The sequence below is a fragment of the Ornithodoros turicata genome, chromosome 6 (assembly GCF_037126465.1).
Source record: "Ornithodoros turicata isolate Travis chromosome 6, ASM3712646v1, whole genome shotgun sequence".
Taxonomy (NCBI): domain Eukaryota; kingdom Metazoa; phylum Arthropoda; class Arachnida; order Ixodida; family Argasidae; genus Ornithodoros; species Ornithodoros turicata.
In genome coordinates this window covers 71,023,828-71,051,435 of record NC_088206.1, presented here as the reverse complement: position 1 = coordinate 71,051,435, position 27,608 = coordinate 71,023,828, and the positions used below count along the sequence as shown (strand labels likewise).

Below are 27,608 nucleotides of genomic sequence, written 5' to 3'. Positions count from 1 at the left end.
ATGACCGTTGAAGCGATCAAGCCTGCCCGTGATGGACCGTTATCGATTACGGCATGTTTGAGTACCATTTTACGGTGGATAGGCAATTCCCGGTAAATCTTGCACAATACCAGAGAAGAACCTTTGCACGTGTAAAAAAAAATATGTATTTCCTGTTAAAAAATGTGCTTGCTTCCCAAGTGCCAATATCGACACATACCGGTGGGCTTAAAATACGGCACAAGCTGTTTCATACAGGTGGATGAAAGCGGAAGAAATCGGTCCCCTAAGCGGCACACTTGACACATTAAATCAGACATGTTTCGTTGCACATGTGTGTAGGCCTTGAAGTGCGATACAAAGCGTGTTGGATTTTGACAACAGAGCGGCAACAGTGAGCACTGCGGGAGCTGAATTTTCAAATAAGGAAAAACTAACGGAAAAACCTTACCGGAAGAGAGTGCTTCCCAGACACCTTTGGTGGAAGGACCGGAGATTCTGGCGGAGAATCCCGAGGACTGTTAGGGATGGGGGTCGAGTACAGGTCCAACACCTGGTGGCAGATGTCTGAAACGACGACACGGCGAGTAAAATGCCCATTCCCCACACACTTCGTGTTGAGAGTGCCGCTTACCCTCGAGCAGCTCTACGGAGATGTCCTCGACGTAGACGTCCCACCAGCGGGTGTGGCGGGATGTCCGCCCAATCCAGTCGGTCACTTCGAACTTGTTCAGCTTCCCGGACAGATAGATGAGGGCGATGGCCACCACTTCGGGCTCCCATTGCAGGCAGAGGGTAGTGCATAGGCTGCATAGCGGACAGCGCACCGTTACATTCTGTCGGGATCACCAATGCCGGGCAGAGCTACAAGAACCGTGCCGAAGCTTGTCCCCATATGAGGTAAGTTAAAGGGGGCCATTCGACCGATGTAAGAGTATTGCTGTTTACGTTTCTTGGTGTTCCACTAACTTTTAATTTTCGTTAACTCGTAATTCTCGACTGCAATTTCCCGCCCATGGTTGCCTGCTCGCTTCCTTGTTTAAGCCCTCGCAGTCAGTTCAATACAACTTAGAGTTTCATTGGCCAAAGAAAGCATTTCTGGACAGCAATACGTTGCTGTACAACAGAGTACACCGACAAAAACGGTTAACTGTAACAAGTCATTCCCGAGAAAGCGTCGACAATACCTTACTGTACAAAAGAGTGAACCGACAAAAATACCTATAATGACGAGCAGCTTCTGCAAGAGCATTTACCTCACTACACAACAAAGCACAGTAACAAGTAGTCAATAATAGTAATAAGTATGAGGGACAATATTTTTCATTAAAATGCCAGGTCTTTACGCCAAGTCTGAAGCCAATCAGAGCCTTCCGTTCCATCCATGTGTTGTGTGGCTTACCAAGTGCAGCCGAGCTGTAGCAACTGGACCAAATACCAGGTGCCATACATGCTCTGTATTTTTGTTCTGAATAACTGGTTGCAGAAGATGAATTCGGTTCACATAAACCAAATTATGTCGCCAAAAATACTGCATTTCAAACCTTGTTCAAGGGCCACAGTTCACTGTTCAAACTAAGCGAACAAACAAGAGTTTATTGCAGACTACAGGACAGTCATCTTTCACCCTGACGCCCCCCTTCCTTCGGAGGAGTGTACTAAGCCTATTTACGCCATTACGATCTGTACCATGCACAAGAAAAAAAAAAAAAGGTAAACAGAAAAATTAATCTCATCACCTGTCATTGATAAACGTCCATGCCATTTGCACCATCTTTTGCAGCTTTGCCTTGTCACCTGTGAAGAAAAAAACAAACATGCGGAAAGTGGTAACTAAGAAAACTAACACGACCTGAAGTTACAGCCCGTTTCGAGTAAGACTCGGAACATTTACTAAACACGACCTGTTTTAAAGTGGAACCAGGCTCGCTCTTAGAGTGCCGCGCGAAACGTTTCCACACGTTTTGCGTAAAAAGCATTCGGCACGAGCAACCTTGAAGCAAGATTTTTTTTTTAGGACACAAAGGACAGGCAGGAGGAGAGAAAAACGGTGTTTACCTTTCAGGCACTTTGCATACTTGAGAAGAAACCCATAGGGATGACTGACTTGGAGGTCGAATTTTATCGTCTGCAGCAAAATTCGCTCCATGGTCATTACTTCTTCCTGCGGCCAAGGCAAGAAATCAGGTGAGTGACTGCAGAGGATGTCATTTTGAGGGAGACAGAGAAAAGTGGCTTCAGGCACCGGGCAACAGATGGCGCTGCGGTGACGTGCCCTTCTGCGTTGCGCTTTCACGTGGAAAGCAATGGCAAGATTTGATTGCCCGACACAAACATTGCAGCCATATTTTGTACTACTTCCATTTCTTCAAGTTTTGCTTTTGTTCTGCGAGGCAGAGGACCCTTGAGACACCACCGGTGTAGACGGGTCTCACAAAAATAAGGTGGGCAACCCTGTTACTCCAGGATGACACCCCCCCCCCCCAAAACATCTCTGGTTGCACTGTACCGCACTCCCTGCTTGTAGAGTAATTAATGTATGCATATCTCTGCCAGTACCTTACTTCGGAGAACAACTTCTATAAAACGCACTCGTCTCGTCCAAACAGCCTTCGTTCATCATCATTTCCGTAATTATTAGGTCCTGTCATATCACGTTTATTTCTGGTTTCTCCCTCATTTAAAGAAACTTTTAGAGGAGTTTTTAAAAAACATTCAAAGGAATTTAAAGAATTTAAAGGAACTTTCAAAGGAAATTTTAAAGGAATTTAAAGAATTTAAAACTTTTAAATGAATTTTTAAAGAAATTTTAAAGGAATTTAAAGAATTTAAAACTTTTAAATGAATTTTTAAAGAAATTTTAAAGGAATTTAAAGAATTTAAAACTTTTAAATGAATTTTTAAAGAAATTTTAAAGGAATTTAAAGAAACTTTCAAATGAATTTTTAAAGAAAATGTAAAGAAACTTCTAAAGGAATTTTTAAACAAAAATTTAGACACTTTGAAAAGGATTTTTAAAGAAAATTTAAAGGAATTGACATCATTTAAAGGAGCCGTACGGGACCCTAAGAACAAAAGCTGCATTTCTTACGGTCTGTCACCAAATAACTTTTCCATAGAAGAAACGCAGCTGTAACACATCTGCTTCGGTGGCAACTTAGCGGGGTGGGACACCCCACATTTTAGAGAACACGTTTCGCGCCTAGAGTTGCCACCTTTCGGAGTGAAAAATACCGGCTGAGGGAGAGGAGATGGAATAGAGGGAAAGGAGGAAAGGCTCGTGGGAAAGGGAAAGTGGGTGAGGAACGTTCTAGCTGGCTCGACACAACCACCAACAGCTTTGCACAACCACTGCTCTTGTACCCTCCGAACACAAGACGTAATGAATAACAATGATAATAATAATAACAATGAATAATCATAATAATGAATAACTAAGAAAACGACTGGTGACTGCGGAGTGTGGTCTGTGCTCCAGATTTATTCAAGCTGTAGTGGAATGTTGAAGGAAAAACCCAGAAAAAAGCCCTTATGAAAGGTCTTGAGCCACAAATACCGGCAAAAGACTGGCGGTATCACCTTCCTACCGGCAGAGGGAGCAAATAACCGGCCGTGCCGGTATAATACCGGCCTGGTGGCAACCCTATTCGTGCCGAACATCGCGACAGACACTCTCTTCCATTGGTAGCCTTGACTGAGTATAGAAAAAAATCGCTTTGCCCCTGCTCCAAACTTAGTGCCCAAACTTAGTGTCCAAACTGTATTAGAACCGACCTTAGGGTCTTCTCCGAAGGACGTGTACTGTTTCTCGGTGAGGAAGGCCCGCGCTGTCTTGATGATGTCTTTGCATTTCTTGGGAGTCTCTTCCACTTTCCCAGCCAGGAACAAGCAACAGCAGGCAGTTATCTGCAGTCACGCAAGAACACAGCGCGTATCCATATGACCTTGATGTAACGCTTGTCTATCTGGCTTTCGAGGAGCAGGAACGGGACCCCATTAAATTTATTTTGAAATATATTTTTGAAGTTATTGTAATTTATTTACATACTATGTTATATACGATAATTTAAACTTAATTTAATTTTTAATAATTTTTATAATAATTTTTATTTGATAATAACTATTAAATATTTATTAAATTACTTATTTGTTTCGTTTTGAGGTGTCAGACGTTTTTATTATTTATTACCTCCGTACAGGGAAACCCAATTTTTACCTGGCAAATTGCCCTCAATGGTACATCTGCAGGAAGGCACACTAACTTGTGTGGCAGCAAACGCAGTTACACCACCATTTGTACCAAACCAGTGCGGTTAGTTTGAGTAACTGAGCCCAATTTCTCCCCGACTTTAGCATACTGGAAGTTTTTATCACCCGAATTCGCATGAATTTAGAGCACATGTTGATTTAACCGATTTCTACCCTTCGAATTTAGAAAAAAATATTTCCCGAAAACTTCAGACCCTATTTCCAGCAATGTCAAGTGCCATTTCGGTGCTCCTTTAAGGGACAGGCTACGAAGTTGTACTCACAAATCTGGGGAACGTGCGGAACGAGTGGAACATGTAGAAGCGGTGAAAGTAGACGACGCCTGTTGCTATGGTGTCGTAGCGTCTGAGGTGGGCGGTTAAGGACGATGCGGGCTCACACATGGCCCGGCAGAACGACGGGCAATGCGATGCGCCCGACATTGGCGCATCGCACCAAACGTCGGGCATAGGATGGTCCGACACTATGCACAGTTGTAGGCACAAAAAAAAAAAAAAAAAAAAAATCGTGCACTGGCCCCGGTACACACCCTAAATGGATTCTCACAATTTCGTGGCGTAACATGAAACTAATCTAGAGAAATCTAGAAAATAATCTAGAAAATTCTAGAGAAATCCAACGGACCTCTGCAGTGTCCAGCAACACTCCCACATTTATCCCGAGTTATCCCCACAATTATCCCAAATTTTATACAGACATTTCAAACTGCAGATTGGCAAAAAAAAAATATGGCATCCTTCAATTAGGTGGTCGAAATATTTTTATCTAATTTTTCCAAAAATTCACTCAGCATCACATCATTGTGGGCCGTACTGAGATCCATGTGTTGGACCTCAACGTCATAATCCATCATTCAACATCGACGTCACAACCCCATCACCAGACGTCAACATCAACACAATTCTCGATGATGTCATAGTGAATGATGGCCATCATGCACGCATTTTCTGACATACTGTGTGCACTCACCACCTCCTAATGCTGGTCATCAATGGTGGTACTTAACTTGCCTCCCACATTAATGAATTAATTAATTATTTAGCTTGTCTCCCACATTAATTTCCCAGCTACAACATTCTCCCGTCCTAGCACGATCTGTCAACATTGTTGCTTTCAAAACTGCGCAGTTGACCACTCTGCCCACGCCAGGCAAGTACGTGGCGTGGCCAATATTTTTCCCAAAAAATTCCGCTCAAGGATACAGTCCCATCTTGGTACCAACGTTGATGATGAAGCGTGCACCCTCGCGTCGGTACCGCTGCTCCTTCTCCGCCGACACGTTGTCGAGCAGGGACGGAGTCTTCCGCAGCGACTTCTTGCTGTAGTACCAGTTCGGCATCTTCTGCGGCTGTTGACGAAGTAATATCGGTACGGACACGTGTCAGTAGCCGTTATCAGAAACATTATCAGCAACGTTGCTGCAAGAAGAGACGCTCACCTTCTCGTTTTCGCCCACGAACGGCGACACTTTTCTCTTGAGCTGAAACGATCGAAAATAATTTATCCGCGGTGAGTATCTGTAAGTGTCGCAGCAACCACATGGAGCTGACACAGTACACAACACCAGCATCGACTACTGACCAGAACTGGTAGGACACCATCATCATCATCGTTTAAGGACTACCCCTCTAACCGGTGATACTGTCTAATATCCCATTCCTTACCGTCTAATGCACTATAATTAGACCCTTGTTTTTTTGTTTTTTCTGTGGGGATATCTTTTTTTTTAAATCAGGGGTAAAAAATCTGGTTTTATTTCAGGAGCAGCAAAAAATAGGGCAAAATTGGAAAATTGGCCAGGTGGAAAACCAGATTTTTTTTGTGGGGGGGGGGGGGATTTAACGAGAAAAATTGTACATAAAAATCTAGCAGTATTTTAATACGGAAATGATATGGCCTTAATAAGGCTTTATAAGGTGGAGGCGGAATTTATCTCGGAAGTGTGCAGAGGGTGGTTCATCCAAGCCGTACACTTCTCCCTTGCACTGACAACGTACCAGATGACCATCTCGCCCAAATAGAGATCTGCACAATGCTAGCATGCAAAGTTCAAGCCACAGGAGGTATTGTCTAGTTAGCGTATCTAAAAGTGTAAAAAGGCGTGTACATGGCCTGGACGAACCACATCACGGATTTTTACATTATCGTCACAATCGGATACTTTATATTAGAGGTGGGACGAATCCAGAATTTCTCGAATCCGAATCCGAATCCAAGGGAGGTTCTGCAAATCCACTAACCTTTAGAATCCTTACTTCAAAGAGAGTTTAAAAGGCCAGGAAAAAAACGCTCTTCTACCGAAAAGTGCTTTGGAGCAGAATTCGACATCTTTGTTTAATAAAAAAAACAAATTTTTGGAGAAGACATACACGTACTTTTCCCCAAATGTAACTTATTTAACGTGTTGTTCATCGGCTACAGGAAATACATAAACTCGGCAGTCTGTGAATTCCCTGCATTAAACTAAGAAACAATCAAAGCAAAACCACGTTGCTCTAAAACTTCCAACCTAATCTACAGGTCAAACCACCTAATCTACAGGTCAGATGACCTAATCTACAGGTCAAACGACGACCTAAAGCACTAGCAGGCGTAGGAACGGGCACTGATACCGCGGATGATTAGCAGCGGATGCCACATCGGAAGGCATTAAGACCATTGTGTGTCCCATTCCTACACCCCAGACAGGAACAGAAACTAAACGGGACAGAGACAACCTCACGTACCTTCGGAACAACGGAGGAAGAAAATATACAAAATGCAACAAACGGCGGAGGGATTTCTAACTGTTACCTAATCCACCACACTGGCATGCAACCTCTGAAAGAACGAGATAAAAATTGCACTTGATAGTAAGGCACGTTCAACTCTGATATCTCAGTGATTTGGTGAGCATGAAGGTCATGACACAGCTGCATCAGTGCAGGGAGGGGCTTCAAACTTAACATTTGCGATTGGCCGTACATTTAGCCAATCACAACTCTCTCTCTCTCTCTTTCCGAGCCTCCTCCCGGCACCGCTTCGTGAGGGTATTATGATATGAAGCTGATGTCATATGAAGTTAACTGTTGCAAGGAGAGGGCTGTGAAAAGGAGCCTCGCGATTGGCCACAAATTAGGACCTATGGCTGCATTCGCCTTCAAGGCTCCTTCCCGCACCAGTAAACCTCTTTGCGAATGTACACTGAGGTGATCAGTTGAAAAAAAAAAGTTGCAGGATTGTGTAATACAGGAGGACCACCCCAAGCCAGAGTTGTTAAAGGGGTTGCAAAACACATCTCCCACTTTTGGAGGAATCGTGTTGATGATGCTGACTCTTGTCTGCGGAAAGCAAAAGTCCTATGCCAGAGCAACCCATGTACTGAACTTATTGTGCACCTCTGCACTTGATGAATGCACCTCCTCACCGGAAGGTGCAAGGCACACCTGATCCCGAGGTGGCTACCTGCCCCTCTGCAGAAAAATTTCCCCCATTTTGCTTTGGAAAGCCCGTTTTTTGTAAATGTATGATTACAAAAGCATGCTCCAGAGTGTGGCATTCAATATATGGATGCACTACAACATTACAAACAGTGCATTAAACACATGCAGTTTGTGATGGTTTCCCAACCCCTTCAACAGTAAAATATTGGTACAGTACTGGACAAAAGTTTACGGAACGTGCAAGCAGCGTATTTTCTCTTGGCAAACGCATAATAGCAGCGGAAGAGTCCACTCATTCAGAGGGGGTGGAAGAGTGCGCATGTGGCGACCCGCCGTGGCAGCAGCGGTAACTTTGTTTTTGAGTGTGACGGAGAGCAAGATGGTTTCGTTTTCGCACCACTGCACCGTGTGCGGCTGGCTATCGCGGAGAGGGAATTTCTCCGCCATCCTTGCGATAACAGCGATAAATTTGTTCAATTTTCAATTTCAACTTCAATTTTGTTTTATTCGACAAAACGTGACAGACGGGTGAAAAAGGAGTGCGTGCCCCTGAGCATAAAACACGTACACAAACAAACAAACAGAAAAAGGGGGGAGTCCGCGCTCTCTCAAAACTTTGTTGGCCCCCCTTCCGCAGCGATGACTGCCGCCATGCGGATGGGCAAAGAAGCGTAGAGCCCGCGGACAAGGTCCGCGTCTTTGCTCAGCAGGGACCACTCGGACGCTACCAACTCCCAGAGCGCGTCTTTGCTCCTCGTCGGCTTGCGTCGCTCACTCATCCTACTCTTTAGGATGTCCCATATATGCCCCATTATGTTCAAGTCTGGGCTCTGTGCGGGCCATGCAAGCTGCATCACGCAGAGGTCGTCCAGGAGGCGTTGGACCGTCCTGCTCCGATGGACGGAGCTGCCGTGGTGCTGGAGCTGGTAGCACCCGCCCCGGAACGGCCCGTCCAGGGCGTAGGGCACCAGCGCGCCTTCGATGACGCCGGCGTACACCGTGGAATCGAAGCGCCCCTCGAGCCGCACCAGGGGCCCGAGCCCCTCGTAAGACAGGGCGCCCCAGACGCTGACCGTGTGCTGGCCGCTGGACAACACTCTGTAGACGTGTTGGGGCAGGTATCTAGCAAAGGTAGGGGGAAAAGTATAAGGTCACGCACGCTCAAACGAGAACGGTTACGGATACCGCGTAGGTTACCTGCTGTTCGGAGGTCGCCACACCGGTCTTGACCGGCACCAGCGCGCGCTGAATGTGGCCTCGTCGCTGAAGATTACGTTCCGCCAGTCGTCTTCGTCCCAGTTCCTGTGGTCGAGGGCGAACTGGAGCCTGGCCACCTCGTGGGCGGACTTGAGGAGGGGCTTCTGGACGGCTACGCTGGGCTGGGGGCCGAGGGATCTGAGGCGGCGCTGAACAGTTTTCGCAGACGTCCCCAAGCCCAGTTCCCGCTTGATGTCCGTCGCCGTGAAGAACGGGTCGAAGGCACTTACGGCGATTATCTGTTGGTCCTGCTTCGCCGTGGTGGACGGCGGACGTCCACTCCTCGGGGCATCTTCCAGGCGACCCTCTTCGCGATAGGCTCGGACGATGCGGTTCACCGACGAAAGCGAACAGCCGAGAGTGCTGGCGATCGCCCGCTGGGACAGTCCGGTCAGCGACAACGTGACGATTTCGCGCCTTCGATCAACGTTCAATCTTCTGCTCATCTTGGCTGATATGAAGGGCTGCAGCTAATTTAAATTCGGGAAGGATCCACACAAAAGCTTTGGGTACGACCTTATTGATGCGTGAAGATTTCGCTAGGGTGTCTCTGCCAAGAGAAAATATAATACCGTTCGCGCGCTCCGTAAACTTTTTTTTCCAGCACTGTACAATCTGCAAAACCACACCACGCACAAGTCCAGTCACGGATAATGCAAAGTGTCACAAAAAGGTGTATTTTTCCGGTTCTCCACAAATCGGGAGGAAGTTCACCCCCCTCCTCCCCCCCCCTTTTTTTTTTTTTTTGTCAGTCTCCTGTTTTTTTGTGGCTGCGCCATTGGCTAGAACCGGTATGCAGTGAAGTTCTGCATCCAACTTCAAAAACCCTGAACCTTTCCAATTCTACAGTCATTGAAGTCGGTCCAAAATATCTATTCGTTGATACGAATAGATTCAATAACGATGAGTTCCCTCGAGAGCCCAAAGTAAATGAATACTATACTACTTCACTCAAAACATGTCATACTCACTTTGCCCGACTTCATGATGACAGTTGATCAATTTCTTCTGACCTAAATCAGCTTCTAGATTAGTTTTTTGGGCATATGGGGAAAATTAAAAGTGAAAGAAACGATTGAAAGTCTCCAACGAATTCCACACGCAACACTTATTCCGCAGCCATTTTGCGACACTACCGACACCTCGCGTCATGCGTCATCGCTGCACATCACACCGTCCGATACACAAAAATTGGAAAAAAATTTAGAAAATAAATTGGCCGCCAATAAAGACTCCTTTATCGCAGCGTTAATATGGCACTGGTTGCTCCAAGGCGATTGGACGACTTCAGGAAATCCACCCACTTTATCGCGTTTATGTGTCATGAGTGGTCATGCTGAGCACGTGGTCATGAGGGAGCATGAGGAAGCATGTGAGGGATCCTTCCTGCACGTGACTCTAGCCTTGACACTTTGTTGGACATGGGCCATGAAGAGATTCCCAAAAAATGTGCGTTCTCTGTGGAAAATGGCTCGCAAGGAGACGTATTTATTTGAAATTTCCGAAATTTCTCCTATTTTTGCCACATTTCATTAAACGCGGGCGCAGTTTCACGCGCAAGAAAGAGCAGCGCGTGGTCACCCCCACATCAGTGGCATAACAAGGGGGGAGGGGGGGTTCAAACTTCTCCGGAAATGGTGTCCTTGGTAGTGTGTTTGGGAGAGGGAAACGAGGGTGAAATCCTAATCCCTATTAGAACCCCTCCAGAAATATTTTTCAGTTATAATATTAATATTTTCTAGTTAATATCTCAGTTATTCTAACCAATGTTGAGTTCATACTCCACATAGGGAATGGACTAGCACCTAGGCATGCATTAGATACAGGGTGTCTCTTGTAACGCGTCAATAAATTTTATTTAAAGAGAGCAATAAAAGGAAAAACGACCGCTACTTTTCTGCTGCTTGAGTTACAAACAGGTGATACTTTTGATGTAGCACCTGTTTGTAACTCCCCCGACAACACAAGCAGGTCCGAGAAACATCTCTAAGACGTCACTTGGGGAAGACGACAATATCCCTATAACATCCGAAATACAGCCCAAAATGATCCCTGTCACGTAAGAATGGCACACCCGGATATGCCACTGGGACGTATCTGGCAGGTCCCATGGGGCTTTCTTTGGGATTAGCATGGTACACAAATGGGATGTGCCCGAAGGGCGCTCCTCCTCTCCTACCCCCTCCATTTTTCTGCGTTGCTTGGCCCCGTTACAAAAAAAAATGCGCACTCAATACTAAATGCGCTTGCACAACGACGATTGAAAATTTGAAGCAGGGAGTTCAGAAAAGAACTAGTTTATTCTTACTATTGAGACTCGCAAGTGCAATTCTACATCCATCATTTGCATGCGGAATTGAAGCACTTGGCATAACAGTAAATCACAATATCACAGCATCAAGAGCAATCCACAGTAATAAACTGTATATCACAGATCAGCTTTGTTGTGGCCTTCCCGTTGTTGTACCTTTGTCTTGTCTTGTTGTACAAGTACTTTCTCAGTCAAGTCTCAACTTACCTTACTCAACTCAGCCTTACAATAACAGATTGCACACTGGAAGGGAGATGCTCCAAAATGTTTATCAAACATGCAGCACAGTAAAAAGAGAAAGCTTAAAACCATGAAAGCATATCACCTTATGAAAGAACTGGCTAGAGAGTGTTCCTTTCTCTATGTCACATGAACTTTGTGATATCCCTGTTGAATAAAAATGAAAAAAATGACCATTAAAATATCATGGAACCAAAGACTGCAACACACTACAAGGTACCCACAAAACAATCTGTAAAAACAAACAGAAAATACGACCTTTCATAATACCCTGGCATTCAAACACTAAGACAAAGTCCAATGAAAAAGACTCTGACTTCGCCTGAGCATGTTGATGAGATGCGGCGACCAGGTATCGTTCTTCTCGCAACAGTGTGTGAGTGTGAATGAATGATGGTACTTAGGCAATGGCAGGTTCCAATAAGATGAGATAATCTCAAATGTATCAAATTTCCAAGCACTGTGCACTTATCTGCATGTACAACACATGAAAGGTGAAAAAAAAAGGTGAAAGGTGAAAAAATACTGACTTGTAAAACGTAAAAAGTGTAGGTAGCCACATATTGAAGCACACATGATGCTTCAGGTACGAAAATTGCAGTCAGTTTTGGAAGTGCTTCCTCCGGGTGGGAAGGCCGCGATTCAGTCAAGTTCGCACCGTCAATGTCACGAACCTCATCCACATTACTGCTTCCGTGGTCGCCAAGACTTTGATCTACCAACACGGGACGTGGCTCATGATCACTAGGAGTGTTCACTAACATTGAAAGCGGTTCGCTTGACTGGCCCACAAACATCGAATGCGTTTCACTGCCGGCGTCACCATCGTTGCGACAGTCATATGATGCTCCTTCAGTTTATCACGCAAAAGCAAAAGCTTCCCGCTACAGCTTGGCTCACATGACGATGAAGTGTTCGCCTTGATGTTCGTTTGCTGCGTCTCATGATGAACACACTTTGATCGAGGAGTAGCTCACGGTGTTCCTAAACCGAAGTTAAACGAAGAAAAACGCGTTTGAGCATTACAACGCTTTGCATGCTTTCAAACTAACAGCAAGCTTCACTCTCGATTCCAAATAACACATCAAAAGTATACTTACAATTCATTGACATAACGCCGTTGGCAGCAATATTGACAAGGCCTCGCTGGAGCACATGCGATCGCAAGAAGACCGTTGAAAATTGAACCACGCAGTCAGCAGGGTCAGCAGTCTCGCCCTCCTCCTCTCGTTGCAGTGAATCGGTTCCCCCTCCACTCGTACAGAGGTCTCTGACATGCTCCCATGGGGACGTTTTTCGGACCTCGTTGCTCGACGTAGCAAGTATAAGTTCTGAAGGCATCCCCACGGATCCCTCAATCGAGCCAGCGACGTTGGGATCTGTTTGGGACGTCCCCAAAACGATACGTGTTGTCGGGGTCAAGTAGTAGAGTAGATGTCGTTTTTCTTTTATTGCTCTCTTCCAATAAAATTTATTGACACGTTACGCGAGACACCCTGTATATGCCTGCAGAGGCATTTGGTATCTCTTCACGATCCCTTTAAGTTCTCACAATGTGCTGCTGGTCCTAATCAATAAAATGTTTCGTGTTCTCGAGGCAGCGCAGGTTCGAACCCAGCCAATGGTGTGCACACGTTGACATGTTACAACTTACCAGTTGTTCAGACTCACATTGTCCACAGGGAGCGTTAAATACAGGGTGCTCAGTCCCGCTATTTCAGAGTTTACTTTGCAAGCTGCAGTTTTTAGTTTGATACGGACATGCGGCTTCTTTACCGGCACTACTACATATATTGCTTGCCAGAGTCTTTATACAACATTCAACGGTGCACGTGGTGTATGTAATAGCACCATGTTCTGCGTGTATTTCGACGTTCACATTCCTTTTCGCACGATCAATGTCTCCCATTTATTTACACCCAATCATTACATTTGTACAACACACTGTGCGGAAACGTTCAACACGAATAAACTCTATAATGTTGGCTCACAAGTAATGTCAATACATCCAATATATTTTTGGTGACTTCTAGGTGCAAGTTTGTGCGACCTTTGCAAGTGAAGGAACGTAAATAGTCTATGGCACGTCACTGGGAAATTTTCTGCAACAACAAAAATTTACATATAAAATCTAAGGTGATAAACAGAAAGGGCATGGTGCTCTTCAACTTTTTGCAAAATTTTTCGGATAGTGCTCTTTGTATTCCTCTACGTGATTTAGCAACAGCTTCATCTGTTCCTGCAGGCTGGGCGGCATGTCCTTGTAGACGTCCGTAAACATCTCCTGTACAGCTGGCTTGTCCACCTTCTCTGCCATCTGTATGGCTTGCATCACCTAGATAGTTTGATAAGATAGCAAAGAGTCAGTCAGTCAGGGCACCCGGACTACACGGGGACTGCACACTCTTTGGTTGCAACATGACCCCTAAGCTGCCGCTGTTTTGAATCTCCCGTTATATCTCCTACTGTGCCCAGCAGAGGGCCCACATTTAGTGACACGCGGAGCTGTCCATAGTCACATCTACAGCCAGTGGCATAGCCAGGAATTATTCTTTTTTTTTTTTTGGCTGACCAGCGTGAACATATGTTTGATGAACATGGGCCTACCGTTTACCAGATTATCTCTGCCCTGTGTTACTTCGGTCTATTCAGTGCCTCAGCATGTCCCCCAAGCCAGTCTTGAAGAAACAGTGGAACACATACATGGGTGACTACATTTCTGGGTGAAGGGGAGGAGGGTTAGAGCACCCTCCACCATTCCAGCACCAATCCACTCGATTTCAAAACAATGTTGACCACGGTATTGAAAATCCCAGAATCCCACGCGAAATACTAGTGGCACAGTTTAACTGCTGTTCGACGGAACATAATGACAAGAGCAGACGACGGATGTCGAGAGTATATGCCAGAATTCCCTCTCTGGAAAAAGGCGAAAACTTCATTCCCTACACCACCAATCAGAGCACGCCCTTGAGAAAAGGGATGCCGCGGCGGCACCTTTCCCCTTCGGAGGGCGAGTCCCTCTCACCCCTCCTGTTGGGGAGTGACGTCACGCTGATTTCGTTGCCGCTGGAGCCTCTGGAGCTGCGGAAGCAACGCTGATCTTCAAAATTCGTTTATTTAGTATACAAGTGCATTTGAAATTCACCAAGTAGATTGTCAGCTGATGAACTGTTCAACTGTAGAAGTACTACATCAACTAGCCAGTTCATGATTGTCATGTTGCTCTCCTAAATATATGAATCTTAAATTTCAATATACTGTTTCAGAAGTTATTCTTCACCCCTGCCTGTCTATGGCGTACTTGCCTTTGTTTTGTATCTGCCACAGGAGGTAAATGTGACATCTGCAACCTGTCAATCATGCGATACAATGAACCCAGATGCCCAGAGTCTGCCTATACCTGTTTGCGGCAGGAATCCTTCCAGTCTTTGTCTTCTGCTTCGCTCCAATAATCTCTGTCCATTAAGTAATTGTACAGCCTGCTGATTGGATGTCCTTGCTCATTCCATATCCGGACCTCGTCGACAGACCGGTATGCCGTACTGTCGTCAGATGTGCTGTGATGGCCGATTCTGCAAGCAAGCGTGCACAAAGACGCAATGCTGTATACACTTGCTTGTGATGCACTTGCGAAATAACACATCTAGGCCAGAACATATTTAGGTCAGAATAACACATCTAAAGCAGATTAACACATATCAAGGCCAGAATAACACATCTGAAGCAGGTTAACACATATCAAGGCAAGAATAACACATCTCTTAATCTGAAGCAGATTAACACATATATAGGACAGAATAACACATCTAAAACAGATTAACACATATCAAGGCAAGAATAACACATCTCTTAATCTGAAGCAGATTAACACATATATAGGACAGAATAACACATCTAAAACAGATTAACACATATCAAGGCCAGAATAACACATATCCGGGTCAGAATAACACATCTGAGCCAATATAATACATTTATGTTGGAGATAACACAGACATCTGAATGCCGCAGACAGAAGACAGAATGCAGCTTTAGGCTCCAAGTGCCACACTGTATTTCAGTGATTGATTGATTGATTGATCTATGCTGCAATAACGTGTATCTAAGCAATAACAACAACACAGACTCCACATTACTGAACGAAAGAAAAACAAAACCTACCTGTATGTCATAGACTCGATGAGCACAGGCTTCTGCTCTTCCGCAACAATCTTCCGCGCGGCCTTCACAACGTTATAAACGGCTAAAACGTCCTGGCCGTCGACACGAATGGACGTAATTCCATAAGCTGGTCCCCGGTTCGCTGCAGAATAACACACACGCAAGCACTTAATTTTGTCCGATGCACGCACGGAACGATGCTGGTACCATAGCACGTTCCGTAACTGTGGCATTACCTACTCCTTCTGTCCTGTACTGTTCAGACGTGGGCGTCGAAATTGCGTAACCATTGTTGCGACTGGAAGACAAAAAAGGGTACGGCCGTCAACGTACACATTAAAGACGGGGTAAAGCTAGGTAATCTTGAGGTTCTGCGGAGAGTCTTACGGTCTGCATTGCGCTTACCAAAAGAAAATGATTGGACACTGCAGGGTTGCAGCAAAATTGAAAGAGGCGTGAGCATCCCCCTCGCTTGAGGCACCGTCGCCAAAGTAGCAGATGACAATCTGTTTCTTGCGGGCCTGCTTGTAAGCGTACGCACTGCCCACGGCTGGAAAAAAAATAAAAATTAAAAATTCCCATCCACAGTGCACGAGACTCACTGTTATTACAATAATTACAGTTAAGAAACTTAAAACGTGTGTGCCCCCAGCTGTTTATCGAAGCTGTGTATAGAAGTTCTCCAAAGTAGGCTCAGTGGTTTGTAGGCAGCTGACAGATACGCCACAAGTAGGACTGTGCAAAATATTTGGATTTTTTTTTTTAACCGATGCAAATACTAATTGGATACTCGATTCGAGCGAGCCTGCAATTGTATACGCGAATCGGAGCGACGTCGCCTCCATACCGAATATGTTCGAATAGTTCCGAGGCTGCACTCGTATGCCCAAAAGTGCCAGAAGGGGCGGGGGGTATAAAACAGACCTGGTGAAAAATGGCGAGCGTGATACAAAGGGACAACACCGGACCTGGCAAAAAACGGCAAGCGAGATACACAGAGACAACACCGGACGGGCATGTCTACGACAAAGACAACACCGCCATGTCTATATAACTGTCTAGACCAGCTCTCCAACTTGACCGTATAAAACAGAGTGGGTGCTGCTTCACATAGACATCCATGTGCATCACGTTTCTTCTGCCGGTTCTTGCATAAGCTCGAGGGAAAACAATTTGGCAGACAATTTATGTGTCTCGAAACTACGGTTTTCGCTTTTTTTTTTTTTTTTTTCAGTTGTTACCAATGTACACAGTACGGAGTGTATTTCATAGTGGAACGGGATAAATATGGAATGCGCTTTCTGGTTCCGTCAAGAAAAAAAAAAGAAAAAGAAAACGTGATGTTTACTCGCAAAATTTTAGGGTTCACCTCAAAAATAGATTCATTTCAATTAAACTTTGATAGAATTACTTGCGGTACGTGGCAAAATCTCCCCGTAGACAAATGTCGTTGATCGCACATTTTTGATGCAGTGCGCTTTTTTTATTAAAATTTCTTGACACAATTACTAAAACACCCTGCATATGCGCTACACATATGCATGTGTTTGGTTTGGTTATATAACTAATCGTTTTGTAATCGCTTCGGTTACGTAACTACTGTAAATGTATTTTTATTTGCGATGTATTAATTTTCACGAATCGCATTTGGGAAGTTAGTATTTAATTTTGCAATTCTCGGTCTGTTTCCTTCCGCGGGATCAATGTCAAGCTGTGTTCGCGAGCACAATTTTTTGCAATTTTTTAGCGGTCGCGAAATTCGCTAAAATTAATACGCTGTGCAAGTGCGTCTCTGCGCATGAGAGGAGGCAGTGAAAGGGAAGAGGGAGGGCGCCGCCTTAGCCAATGGGGCTTCCCGAGTGGAGTAACCGGGAGAGGAGATATGCGCAGAACGCTCGGTTACTTGCAAAGCGTGTACATGACGAATAAAAATACGTTTACAGTATTCCACTCATATTTGCTTCAAGTGCAAACTATTTGCTGCATATTTGCTTTGGTTTTAAGGTTACTATTCACAAAGGCATGTCTATTGACATGTAACCGATATTATAGGTGAATGATGACCAGACCATAGAAAAGTTAGAGACAGGTTCTAGCCGGGTTATAGACAATTTCTGGGCAGAATATAAACATTATAAGCGTAGACAAGGTTCCACAGGCTTCTAACGAAAGGTGTGGCGGTAAATAAAAGGTGGTGTACCCTGTGGCATCTGTGTGGCAAGCGTTGACGATATTGTGACATAATTGTGCTCCGTGGACCCGTAATGGATGGGCATTTGACGTCCTTTGCCGTAGTCGAGCTTCGTGGAGTAGCACTGAAGCATCGTCTGGTTTAACGAGAAGCCCCTCCACATAAGCACACCTAAAGAAATTTCGTTTTGTCGTAAAAACTTTTTTTTTTCTTTCGAGGGATACTTACAGTACTCCCTGTACTGCGCAAAGACGAGATCTTTGTCGTCGAGGGCAGCCGCACTGCCGAAGAGCGTCCCCTCTTCACCGTGGTGAGTCATGTAGAAGGAGATCCGGCCCTGACGCTGAGACTCGTACATGATTCGGTCCATGACGTTTGTCATCACCATGTTTTTGTAGAGCTTCTGGAGAAACCCTTTATCCAACTGAAAAGTGAAAAGGTACTGGCTACACCCCTGGAGCTTCCAACGACTACCTTCACGGCTGTTTCTTCACCTCTGTAGTAAAAACCTGAAGGGAACTCGTTTATATGATCAACCAAATTAAGTAAGAAAATCTGCGCAGAAAATCTGGGAATATAGGAAATATATAGGAATATAGGAAATATAGGAATATAGGAAAGGAGTATAGACATTGCAGGAATCGAAGAAACGACTGGACACCCTATTTTATATAGGTTCAGATTTCAATTTTCTCAGTTTGGAAGTTGGTGGTCGATGATCCTCACCTTGGGATCCTCGGACTCTTTGATCACTTTTCCATTTGTGTCCAAAACCCTGTAGAGCTTCATCCCCTTGTAAGCATCTTCAGATCTGAATTCCATGGTGTCTGTGTAACCCAGAGTTGTTCCTGGCATGTGAGTGTACTTCACCTGGGGCGAATGTTCCCCTACTTCGTGCATCGCCTGAGTGAATATACACAGGAACTCGGTGAGAAGAACACAATACAATCACTGGTATCGCTGCCGCGGTTCCTCGTACGAAATTTCGTCGATATTGATCACTTCGACAAAGAATGCGTTGACCCGTACGACCCAGGTGTACAATCACTGCACTACAACTGCACTTTGATGTGTATTTTCTCTAATACCGCTGATGCCGGCCGTGAAACCTACTTGCCACATTATTACTGCGACTACATTCTATACCTGCTTGACACACCATGGCACATGTTCGCCACAGCATTTACGTAGCAAAAAGCTCTCCACGGTCAGGTTGGAAGGTGTTTCAAAGCATTCAATAGCGCGACCCAAATTAAAGCCGGAAGACACGTTCATGAAAGTGTGCCGTGCATCGTATGCCGGCGTACACATGTACCTTTGATGTTGAAAAACATCTTGTTAACGGGGTGATATTGCTAGAAAAGCCTTTTCTAGGACGCAGACATCGCAGCACACAACTGTATGCCATCACATAGATTATCAAAAATCAAAACGGAGTGTAGCACGTCTCCGAAACAGCAAGCCGTCTGCTGTTTCACGGGAAAGAGACCAATGACCAATGTAAGGTAGCGGCGGCGCTGTGTGTTACTAAAGCACAAAACGACAAAATCCATTTATGTGAGAAACAATTTATGCAGCTTCTAAAATTTTGAAATGACTTTAAATAACGTTCAAGTTTATGCTACTTTTACGTTTACATTTATTCTAGAGAAGTACGTGCGTGTGTCATGATGACGTCACGACGCGATCGCATCTGCCTGCGCCAACTGTACGGCCTAGGTACTGTAGCCTAGGCAAGGCCAGCAAGGCCCACGAAGCCAAGGCCAAGGCACTACTGGCGCTACTCGGTGACGCGATCATGGCAGCGAGGGCTTTCTCGCTTTCTTCAAAATTGTTGTCCAATGCGGGAGTCACGTACAGACCTCTTTTAAGTCGACATACATTACAAACATCTGCACTACTAAACGTAAGTGAAGCGACGTCATTGTGTACCTGCTGGCTTGTGTAGCTTATTGTTTACCTACGTGCTTGAATGGGAGTAACGGTTTCGTTGACTGCGTAGTACATCTAATTGAATGTGCACATTTTCGAGTGAAAGGAGTTGTCTTTAGACAAAATAACCGTGGTTTATTCTCGATGAAACCAGTACGTCGTCCGTCACGCAAATATAATGAAGCTGCTTTCATCCTGACGCCGTCTGCTACATTGTTTGTCGCGGTAGATAACAGCCGTGCGACCTTGAATTTAATCCTCTTTCTCAAAGGATCTATGCGATCATCCAACGTTCCTTTTTTTTATATTGATCTATTTTATATGTTTATACCATACCAACCAAGTAGTGAAAATTATTAATGATATAATCTATGTTTCGACGTATACGCAACTATGGCGTATTGTACGTTGGCCATGTGGTTATATAGTCGTTTTTTTTTTTCTCTCTCTCGTTGTGTTGTTCAAAAGCGCGCGTGTTGTCTGTATTCCGTTTCCTGCGAATTAGTTACCACTACAGTGACTGTAGCTATCAGCATGGAACGTGAAGTGCTATTCGGAAATTCTGTGCGCCTCCCAACTGCTGACATTCCTTCATCGTGCGAACTTGAACTGCTGAAACTGTTGCGTGAAGTGGACATGGCCTTCCTGGAAAAGCACCGGATGTGGCGTTCGAAACACGAAAAAGCTGAAGCCCTGCTACGGCAAAAAGATACGGAACTACAACAAGCACGCGAAGAGATATCTCAGCTTACGAATCAAATCCAATGTTTAGAAACATTTCAAGGCGATATGGTCAACAAATACGACAAACGCATCGCTGATCTCAAGAACGATGTCGCCAAAATAAAGAAGCGGTACCAGTCCCTGAGGAGTGCCGCCGACAACAGGTGTACCTCCGAGGAAGAGGTACACGACGCGGAGTTACTGGAAAGGGAAGCCCAACTTTGGAGGTCTCGAGCCGTTGAGTTGGAGAAACAGTTGAGACAAGTTGAAGATGATGTGGAAGCGCGGCTGAGAGAGCTGTACGAAGAGAAGATACGGTCTGCGGTTGCTGATAAAGAAGGTGTTATCGACAGGTTGAGCGAAAAGGTGTTGGAGTTGACGAAGACCGTGAGGGAACTCGAAATCAGTCGGACAGGTTTTCAGTTCTTGGAAGATGGGGAAGGGTTGGTAGAAGAAGCATTGAGGACGTTTGAGAAAAGGCGTTCTCACATAGAGAGTGAGGAATTGGACAGCAGGATCCGCGGTCACATGCAAGAACTCATGAGCAAGTTGAACAGCGATCGAGAAGCATTGAAAGCATGATTTGTGGTATGACAACGTAAGATGGTTCAATAAAGGCTGTCTCAAGGCACGACGTCACTTGTGTGTTAAGGATTTAAAGTCGAAAAATCTTTCGGGTACACAATAGCACATGCATATATGTGTGCGGATTGCATTTTGTGTACTTGCGTAGGTCTGCAACTTGGAGTCGGCTCCGCTGGTTGCGTGCTTTTGCTAATAATAAGTTGCCTCGGGAACAACTTTACAGATTAATGTAGTGATAGATGAGGCATAGTGGAGGAAGAAGTTGTGGAATAAAGAACAGAGTGGAACAGTTCAGCTCTACGGTTCTGTTGGGAACATTACAATTAATAAGGAAATATATGCACATAAAAAGCACACAGGTTCCAACTAGATAGGCATCTTTCCAACTGTAAATGATGTCAAAATTGACATCTGTCATGGCGTTGAGTAGTAGGTGCAAAAGTAAACTCCCAACGTTTGCTGCCAAAAACAACTTTACTTTAATGATCATGATGGGGGGTCTCATTGATAGGGGAGTTTCGTTTGCCCGACACAATTATTGTCTCGGAAGTAATGGTTTTCTGTTCCACTAAAGTTCGGAGATAATTTTAGGACAAACCTAGTTTACAGCGGTACAGTTTGTGCGAGAAGTAAAAATCAAGTGCAATTTTGTTTTAACTGAGAACGTGTGACCTTTCATGCAATAAATGTACTAAGCTTCACCCACAATATGTTCCAAGTTGGATAGCGGCCCCACAATTTATTATACTAAATTTTTCTTAACCTTCAAAACTGAAGGAGCACAGCCTTTCGGTCCTTAAAATTGATCTGTTCAGCAGAAGCAAGATGTTGGGCAAAAACCTCCTATCCAGCCGCTGGACGACATCGATCGTCCACAGTTCCTGGGCATTCGCTGTAACTGGACGCAGAAGCTGGAGTTCCAAGGGTACAGGGTAGAAGAAGGTACCTCCGTTTACCGGATACTGAACCGGGAAGGCAAAGTTCTGGAACCGGCCCAGGACCCAAATGTAAGCCATTTCGTAGAATTTATTAAACAGACTAATCAACAACAATTGTAGTTTTCATTTCGCTTCGTAGCGCCTTAGAATGAAACTGGTTACCGTGGCAATACCCTCTTCTTAATATTTATACAGATTTTTCATTTAAAAAAACTAAGAGCTATAGATACCCTGTTCTAACTTCTATCACCTCTGTGCCGGCGGACGGTCTTGGCCGTCTGTTGCTCAACCGTCGAATGACTAATTACCTAAAAATTGCTAAGTAACTTTTTAATTATAAAAGCTACTAAGTTGTCCCAATGAGAACATCTAGTCCCTTCAGTCACCTGATACTGTTACTGCTCTCAGAACGAAAATCTGTTCTATAGATCGTCCACAACAAATTCGTGAAAGAACACAGTGTTTTTCTTTATCGTGTTCATTACGCATCTTCGGAGACGCGTCTTTCTTTCACCCCTAATGTGAGAGGGTGAAAAGGGGGTAACTCAGACTGTTGCTTTAAGTCAATGTTTGCTTGTGTTACATTCAATTCAAATGTCTTTCCTTCACCCCTAATGTGAGAGGGTGAAAAGGGGGTTAACACAGACTGTTGCTTTAAGTCAATGTTTGCTTGTGTTACATTAAATTCGAATTACCTTCCAATAGTCTAGCTCTCCACAAACTTTAACATGGGTCGGAACATGCAGCTATCTGAAGAAATCCTGGTGCGAATGTATCACGGCATGACCATTCTCAACAACATCGACCGCATCCTCTATGAATCTCAACGGCAAGGAAGAATCTCATTCTACATGACCAATTACGGAGAGGAGGCAACACACTTTGGCAGTGCGGCCGCATTGGATGATACGGACCTTGTGTACGGACAATACAGAGAGGCTGGTGTGTCTTCCTGTGAATTTCTCGAGCAATTCTACACGTCTAGAACATCCTCAAGTTACAGGGCTATATGTCAATGAGGGTGCTCTTTTTTGCACTCTTTTATTACTTTACTGGACATGTAAAATGTACACTGGTGTACGCAACAGTGTATATTTCGGACGTCCAGTAAAGAATGTGCTTCCCTGGTGCTTGGACTATTTTTAACTTTTTTTATACACAGCATTAGGGATAAATAATAATTGGGAGTAGATAGGGATGCAGGGTGGTAGTAGTAGCAGCTTAAGGGATGTATTAAGTATTTATGTAAGTTTATGTAGTTTATTTATGTAGTTAAGTGGGATGTTTAGGGTACAGTTTTTTGGGATACCCGATACAGACTTGAGGAATATTTTGGACATAGGGCTCATATAAATATCTGTGCTACAGTATCTAGGGATATGCTATCATGCACATTATAGGAATGTTGGGTTTATGACCTTAGCAGTCTGACAGGGAAAACTTTTAGGGATACCGTCGCACATAGATTTTGGGCACACCTTGGTAAACAACTTTTGGGGGAATATTTTGGTGTGTAGATTGTGGGGGTGCAGTATTTACAAGTTTTCAGCACCCCCTTGCCCCCACATTCCCTAAAACTTTTGGGGGAATGTCTTTACATGTAGATTTTGGGGATATATTTACAAGTTTTAGGGAGTAATTGACATGATGGAGAACTATTCAGCACCCCCTTGCCCCCACATTCCCTAAAACTTGTTGGGGAATATTTTGGTGTGTAGATTTTGGGGATATATTTACAAGTTTTAGGGAGTAATTGACATGATGGAGATCTATTCAGCACCCCCTTGCCCCCACATTCCCTAAAACTTTTTGGGGAATGTCTTTACATGTAGATTTTGGGGATATATTTACAAGTTTTAGGGAGTAATTGACATGATGGAGAACTATTCAGCACCCCCTTGCCTCCACATTCCCTAAAACTTGGGGAATATTTTGGTGGGTAGATTTTGGGGATATATTTACAAGTTTTAGGGAGTAATTGACATGATGGAGAACTATTCAGCATCCCCTTGCCTCCACATTCCCTAAAACTTGTTGGGGAATATTTTGGTCTGTAGATTTTGGGGATGTAGTATATTAGAAGTTTTAGGGAATAATTGGGGTGATAAAGAACCATTTGTGGCACACCCTTGCCTCCACATTCCCTAAAAGGTCGCGAGATCGCGGCTTACACATAACCCCCACGTGTGTGACACACTGCACGTGCGCAGGCGTACTAGTATGGCGAGGATATCCGCTCCAGGCATTCATGAACCAGTGCTACGCCAACGAAATGGACCTGGAGAAGGGACGGCACATGCCCGTACATTACGGATCGCAGGACCACCATTTCGTCACCATATCGTCGCCGCTCGCGACTCAGCTGCCGCAGGGTGAGACGCGCGCTTTTTTTTTAAGCCTCGCATGTCGTCTGTCATGCTGTTGTCTGTCAGACATTATATAAATGTCCGTAATGTCAGTATTGTTCCATTTCAGCCGCTGGATCGGCGTACGCTCTCAAACTGGCTCAGAAGAACAACGTTGTGGTGTGCTACTTCGGAGAGGGCGCCGCCAGCGAAGGCGATGCTCACGCCGGACTAAATTTTGCGGCGACCCTCGACTGTCCCGTCATATTCTTCTGGTCGGTGTTGCTCGTAATTTAATTTGTCCGTGACTTGAAAACGTTATCGTCCCTACCTCGTCTCGGGTTTGTTGTATTTATTGTTTGTTTATTATTAATTTAATTAATTAATTAATTGTTTGTATTTATTAGGTAGGGACTAGAAACAAAAGGACGCTCTTCCACTCCGTTATCTACCAATGAATTATGTCGTTACACCAATGAATTACGTCCTTTTGCGCTTCGCCGCGACCAGCCGCGACAAAAATATGTAAACCGAAACCAATTTGTTACTGCAACAAATGATCCGCTTCGATTGCAGATTTTTCTCTAAAAGGTGTCCACCGAAAATCCCAAAAGGGGTAGTACCCATTTTAATGCCGACGGCGCCCTGCTTTAGAAGTTATCTTTTTGCACGATACTCATTTGAATTGTTATTTAAATAATGAGCGCCTCCCGCTCATTCACGCGGTGCGCAACTTGTAGGCGGTATTGGACAGATACTTATAAAAAAGAAAGTTATTCGATTGGTGCACCGGTTCGCAAATTACTTAGCCCGGGGTTCAACTGAAACACCCGGTATAAGTTATATAAGTATGTTTGTTAATGTATGTAAGGTGTCGTTATATATTGCACGTGAAGCTAAATAGATGTACGTTACCCTTATTCATAACAGTCGCAACAACGGTTACGCTATCTCCACACCAGCTCACGAGCAGTACCGTGGCGATGGAATCGGTAGGTAATTTTTTCTAAACATTGTGTACACCTAGTTTCAAGCACATACAGCATATTTCCTTTTCTTTTCAAATTTTTTTCTATTTTTCTAATTTGTTAATTTAATTTTTAATTTTCTAATAATTTTTTCTAATTTTTCTAAACATTGTGTACACCTAGTTTCAAGCACACACAGCATATTTCCTTTTTTTAAAATTTTTTTCTATTTTCTAATTCTTTAATTTAATTTTTAATTTTCTAATAATTTTTTCTAATTTTTCTAAACATTGTCTACACATAGTTTCAAGCACATACAGCATATTTCCTTTTTTTCAAATTTTTTCAATTTTTCTAATTTTTAATTTAATTTTTAATTTTCTAATAATTTCTTCTAATTTTTCGAAACATTGTCTACACCTAGTTTCAAGGACATACAGCATACATTTCCTTTCTGTGTCGGTGACAGTTGCTAGAGGACCTGGTTACGGAATCGCGTCCATAAGGGTGGATGGAAACGACGTCCTGGCGGTTTACAACGCAACCAAAGCGGCTCGTGAGATCTGTCTCGAGGAAAAGAGGCCCGTGCTGATCGAAGCCATGACATACAGGTACAGCCCACTTACTAGATTATAACGACCGTGTCATAATCGGCAACCCCTATGAGGAGCCAAATCCGCACGATCCGCCAGGGGGCGCTGCTCATCGGCACGCGAGATCTGCATCACGATTGGACGACGGAAATTCGAATTCTGAACGCGCAGAAGCGTACGTACGACTACGGTAGCAGACGACAGCAATAGCTCCTATGGAAACGCTAGAATGATGATGGTAGTCAACCTCAGAATGAAAAAGTATTGTAGAAGTTGAGGAAGCAATAGCTGGGATGATGAGTGGCGCCACCACTAGGTTCACAATGCGGCGCTGGGAAGGGGTGCCTTCGACCTACTAGATTACAACGACATGGTCGTTGTAATCTAGTAGGTCGTGGTACAGCCAAACAAGAGCCGAACCGTTATCGTTGGCCTCGAGTTTCGGCCAATGACGTCACGGTGGGTGACTTCTAAATCGTGCAGGATTGGACATCACAGCACGTCCGACGACAGTACGGCGTACCGTTCGGTGGACGAAGTTCGACATTGGGACCAGATGGATCACCCCATCTCCAGAATGCGGAAGTACCTCATGAGCAAAGGGTACTGGGATGACAAGAAGGAGGAAGCCTGGAAACAGGAGTCGAGAAAACAGGTGCAGATAAGATATTGCTCGTAATATATGTCTTCGTAGTGGGTGGCATGCTTGCTTCTGTAGTACACATCTTGCCCCCTTGGAGGTATGTCTGAAAGAATAGGAAGTGTAAAAGGATTTTTCGCGCTTGTTTAAAGACATGGTTGCATCAGTTGCAGTAGATTTTGAAATTAAGGTGTCATTTTATTCCTCGTTGATCACTGACCACGGTATTGAAAATTGCACACGAAATCAGGGGCGGATCCAGACCCTCGGTTTGGGGGGGGGGATCCAATGTATAAACTGACATTGTTGGGGGGCGATCGCCCAACCGCCCCGGCCCCCCTTAGTGGTGCAGTACAATGTAACTGCTACTCGATGAAATACATGACAGGAGCATGTGCCGGATGACGAGAGTATGCCTGAACCCCTCTCTGGTACAGGGCGAAAACGTCATTGCCTATGCTACCAATCAGAGCGCGGCATTGAGAAAAATGGATGCCGCATCTGTGCAGGTGTCTGAACGGCACCTTTCTCCTCTGAGCGAGGCCCTTTCGCTCCTCCTGTTCTGTCACGCTGATGTTGTTGTCGATATCGTTGTCGCCGGAGCCTCCGCAGTTGCAGAGGCAGCGCTGGTTGTAAAAATTTTGTGTATTTAATATATAAGCACTTTTCAAACAAAAAAATTAGTAGTATCTGTTCCATAGATGGGGTTCTGAATGTGACCCTCCCTTTAATGCATTTTGTGCTCATTGCATATGTTTAATAATCTGACTAGACTCACTTCAACACTTCCACATAAAAAAAAGTGTGTTTGTTTTCAAAAGTAAGCTTCTGCTTTCTTTGGGAGACAGACTCCCTAAAAAAAATTTTATTATTATATTATTTGTTTAATGGGGTTGTGATGCTTTGAGATTATGTGGTTCGCTACACCGTGCACACATTATACTATATTCCGGAGTACCGAGGGGGAAAAAATCCTTTTACGTATTGTAGTCAGTGAGGCACAAACCCCTTAAGAAACTTGGGCGTGGCACTCTAACGTTGGAGGAGCCTC

At 44.4% G+C, this 27,608-nt stretch overlaps 4 protein-coding genes across 5 annotated transcripts in view; 3 read left to right on the top strand and 1 right to left on the bottom strand.

The window, feature by feature from the left end:
* LOC135397284 (protein farnesyltransferase subunit beta-like) overlaps positions 1–27,608 on the top strand; it is a 221,835-nt gene that overhangs the window by 135,096 nt on the left and 59,131 nt on the right. The gene's annotated exons all lie outside the window — the stretch shown is intronic.
* LOC135397276 (2-oxoisovalerate dehydrogenase subunit alpha, mitochondrial-like) lies at positions 13,374–19,319 on the bottom strand. Its single transcript, XM_064628730.1, has 9 exons — positions 19,149–19,319; positions 18,560–18,736; positions 18,062–18,257; positions 17,843–18,004; positions 16,048–16,192; positions 15,879–15,940; positions 15,643–15,784; positions 14,882–15,053; positions 13,374–13,813 (listed from the first exon to the last, which is right to left on the bottom strand). Exons 1-9 carry the CDS (start codon positions 19,239–19,241, stop codon positions 13,643–13,645), a joined length of 1,320 nt encoding a protein of 439 aa, XP_064484800.1. The 5' UTR covers positions 19,242–19,319; the 3' UTR covers positions 13,374–13,642.
* The window catches only part of LOC135397275 (2-oxoisovalerate dehydrogenase subunit alpha, mitochondrial-like), an 11,138-nt gene continuing 3,096 nt past the window's right edge, over positions 19,567–27,608 (top strand). Inside the window, exons 1-8 of one of the 2 annotated variants that reach the window (XM_064628729.1) lie at positions 19,567–19,739; positions 21,892–22,080; positions 22,758–22,953; positions 24,222–24,383; positions 24,487–24,631; positions 25,287–25,348; positions 25,794–25,935; positions 26,401–26,572. In XM_064628729.1, coding sequence (XP_064484799.1) covers positions 19,632–19,739; positions 21,892–22,080; positions 22,758–22,953; positions 24,222–24,383; positions 24,487–24,631; positions 25,287–25,348; positions 25,794–25,935; positions 26,401–26,572 — 1,176 coding nt within the window. In that variant the 5' untranslated portion in view covers positions 19,567–19,631. Of the gene's footprint in view, positions 19,740–21,888; positions 22,081–22,757; positions 22,954–24,221; positions 24,384–24,486; positions 24,632–25,286; positions 25,349–25,793; positions 25,936–26,400; positions 26,573–27,608 lie in introns of both variants that reach the window. The other variant, XM_064628728.1, reaches the window with a different exon arrangement.
* Positions 20,202–21,122, top strand: LOC135397277 (centrosomal protein of 63 kDa-like). Its single transcript, XM_064628732.1, has one exon. It carries the CDS (start codon positions 20,300–20,302, stop codon positions 21,068–21,070), a length of 771 nt encoding a protein of 256 aa, XP_064484802.1. The 5' UTR covers positions 20,202–20,299; the 3' UTR covers positions 21,071–21,122.

Bases quoted from the DNA above. Each gene is read 5' to 3' on its own strand.
- LOC135397276 (XM_064628730.1), bottom strand. From the start codon at position 19,241: ATGGCATACAGTTGTGTGCTGCGATGTCTGCGTCCTAGAAAAGGCTTT. The intron at 18,737-19,148 runs GTACATGTGTAC...ATATTCACTCAG, and splicing joins GATGTTTTTCAACATCAAAG to GCGATGCACGAAGTAGGGGA. The intron at 15,941-16,047 runs GTAAGCGCAATG...TTTGTCTTCCAG, and splicing joins TGTCCAATCATTTTCTTTTG to TCGCAACAATGGTTACGCAA.
- LOC135397277 (XM_064628732.1), top strand. From the start codon at position 20,300: ATGGAACGTGAAGTGCTATTCGGAAATTCTGTGCGCCTCCCAACTGCT.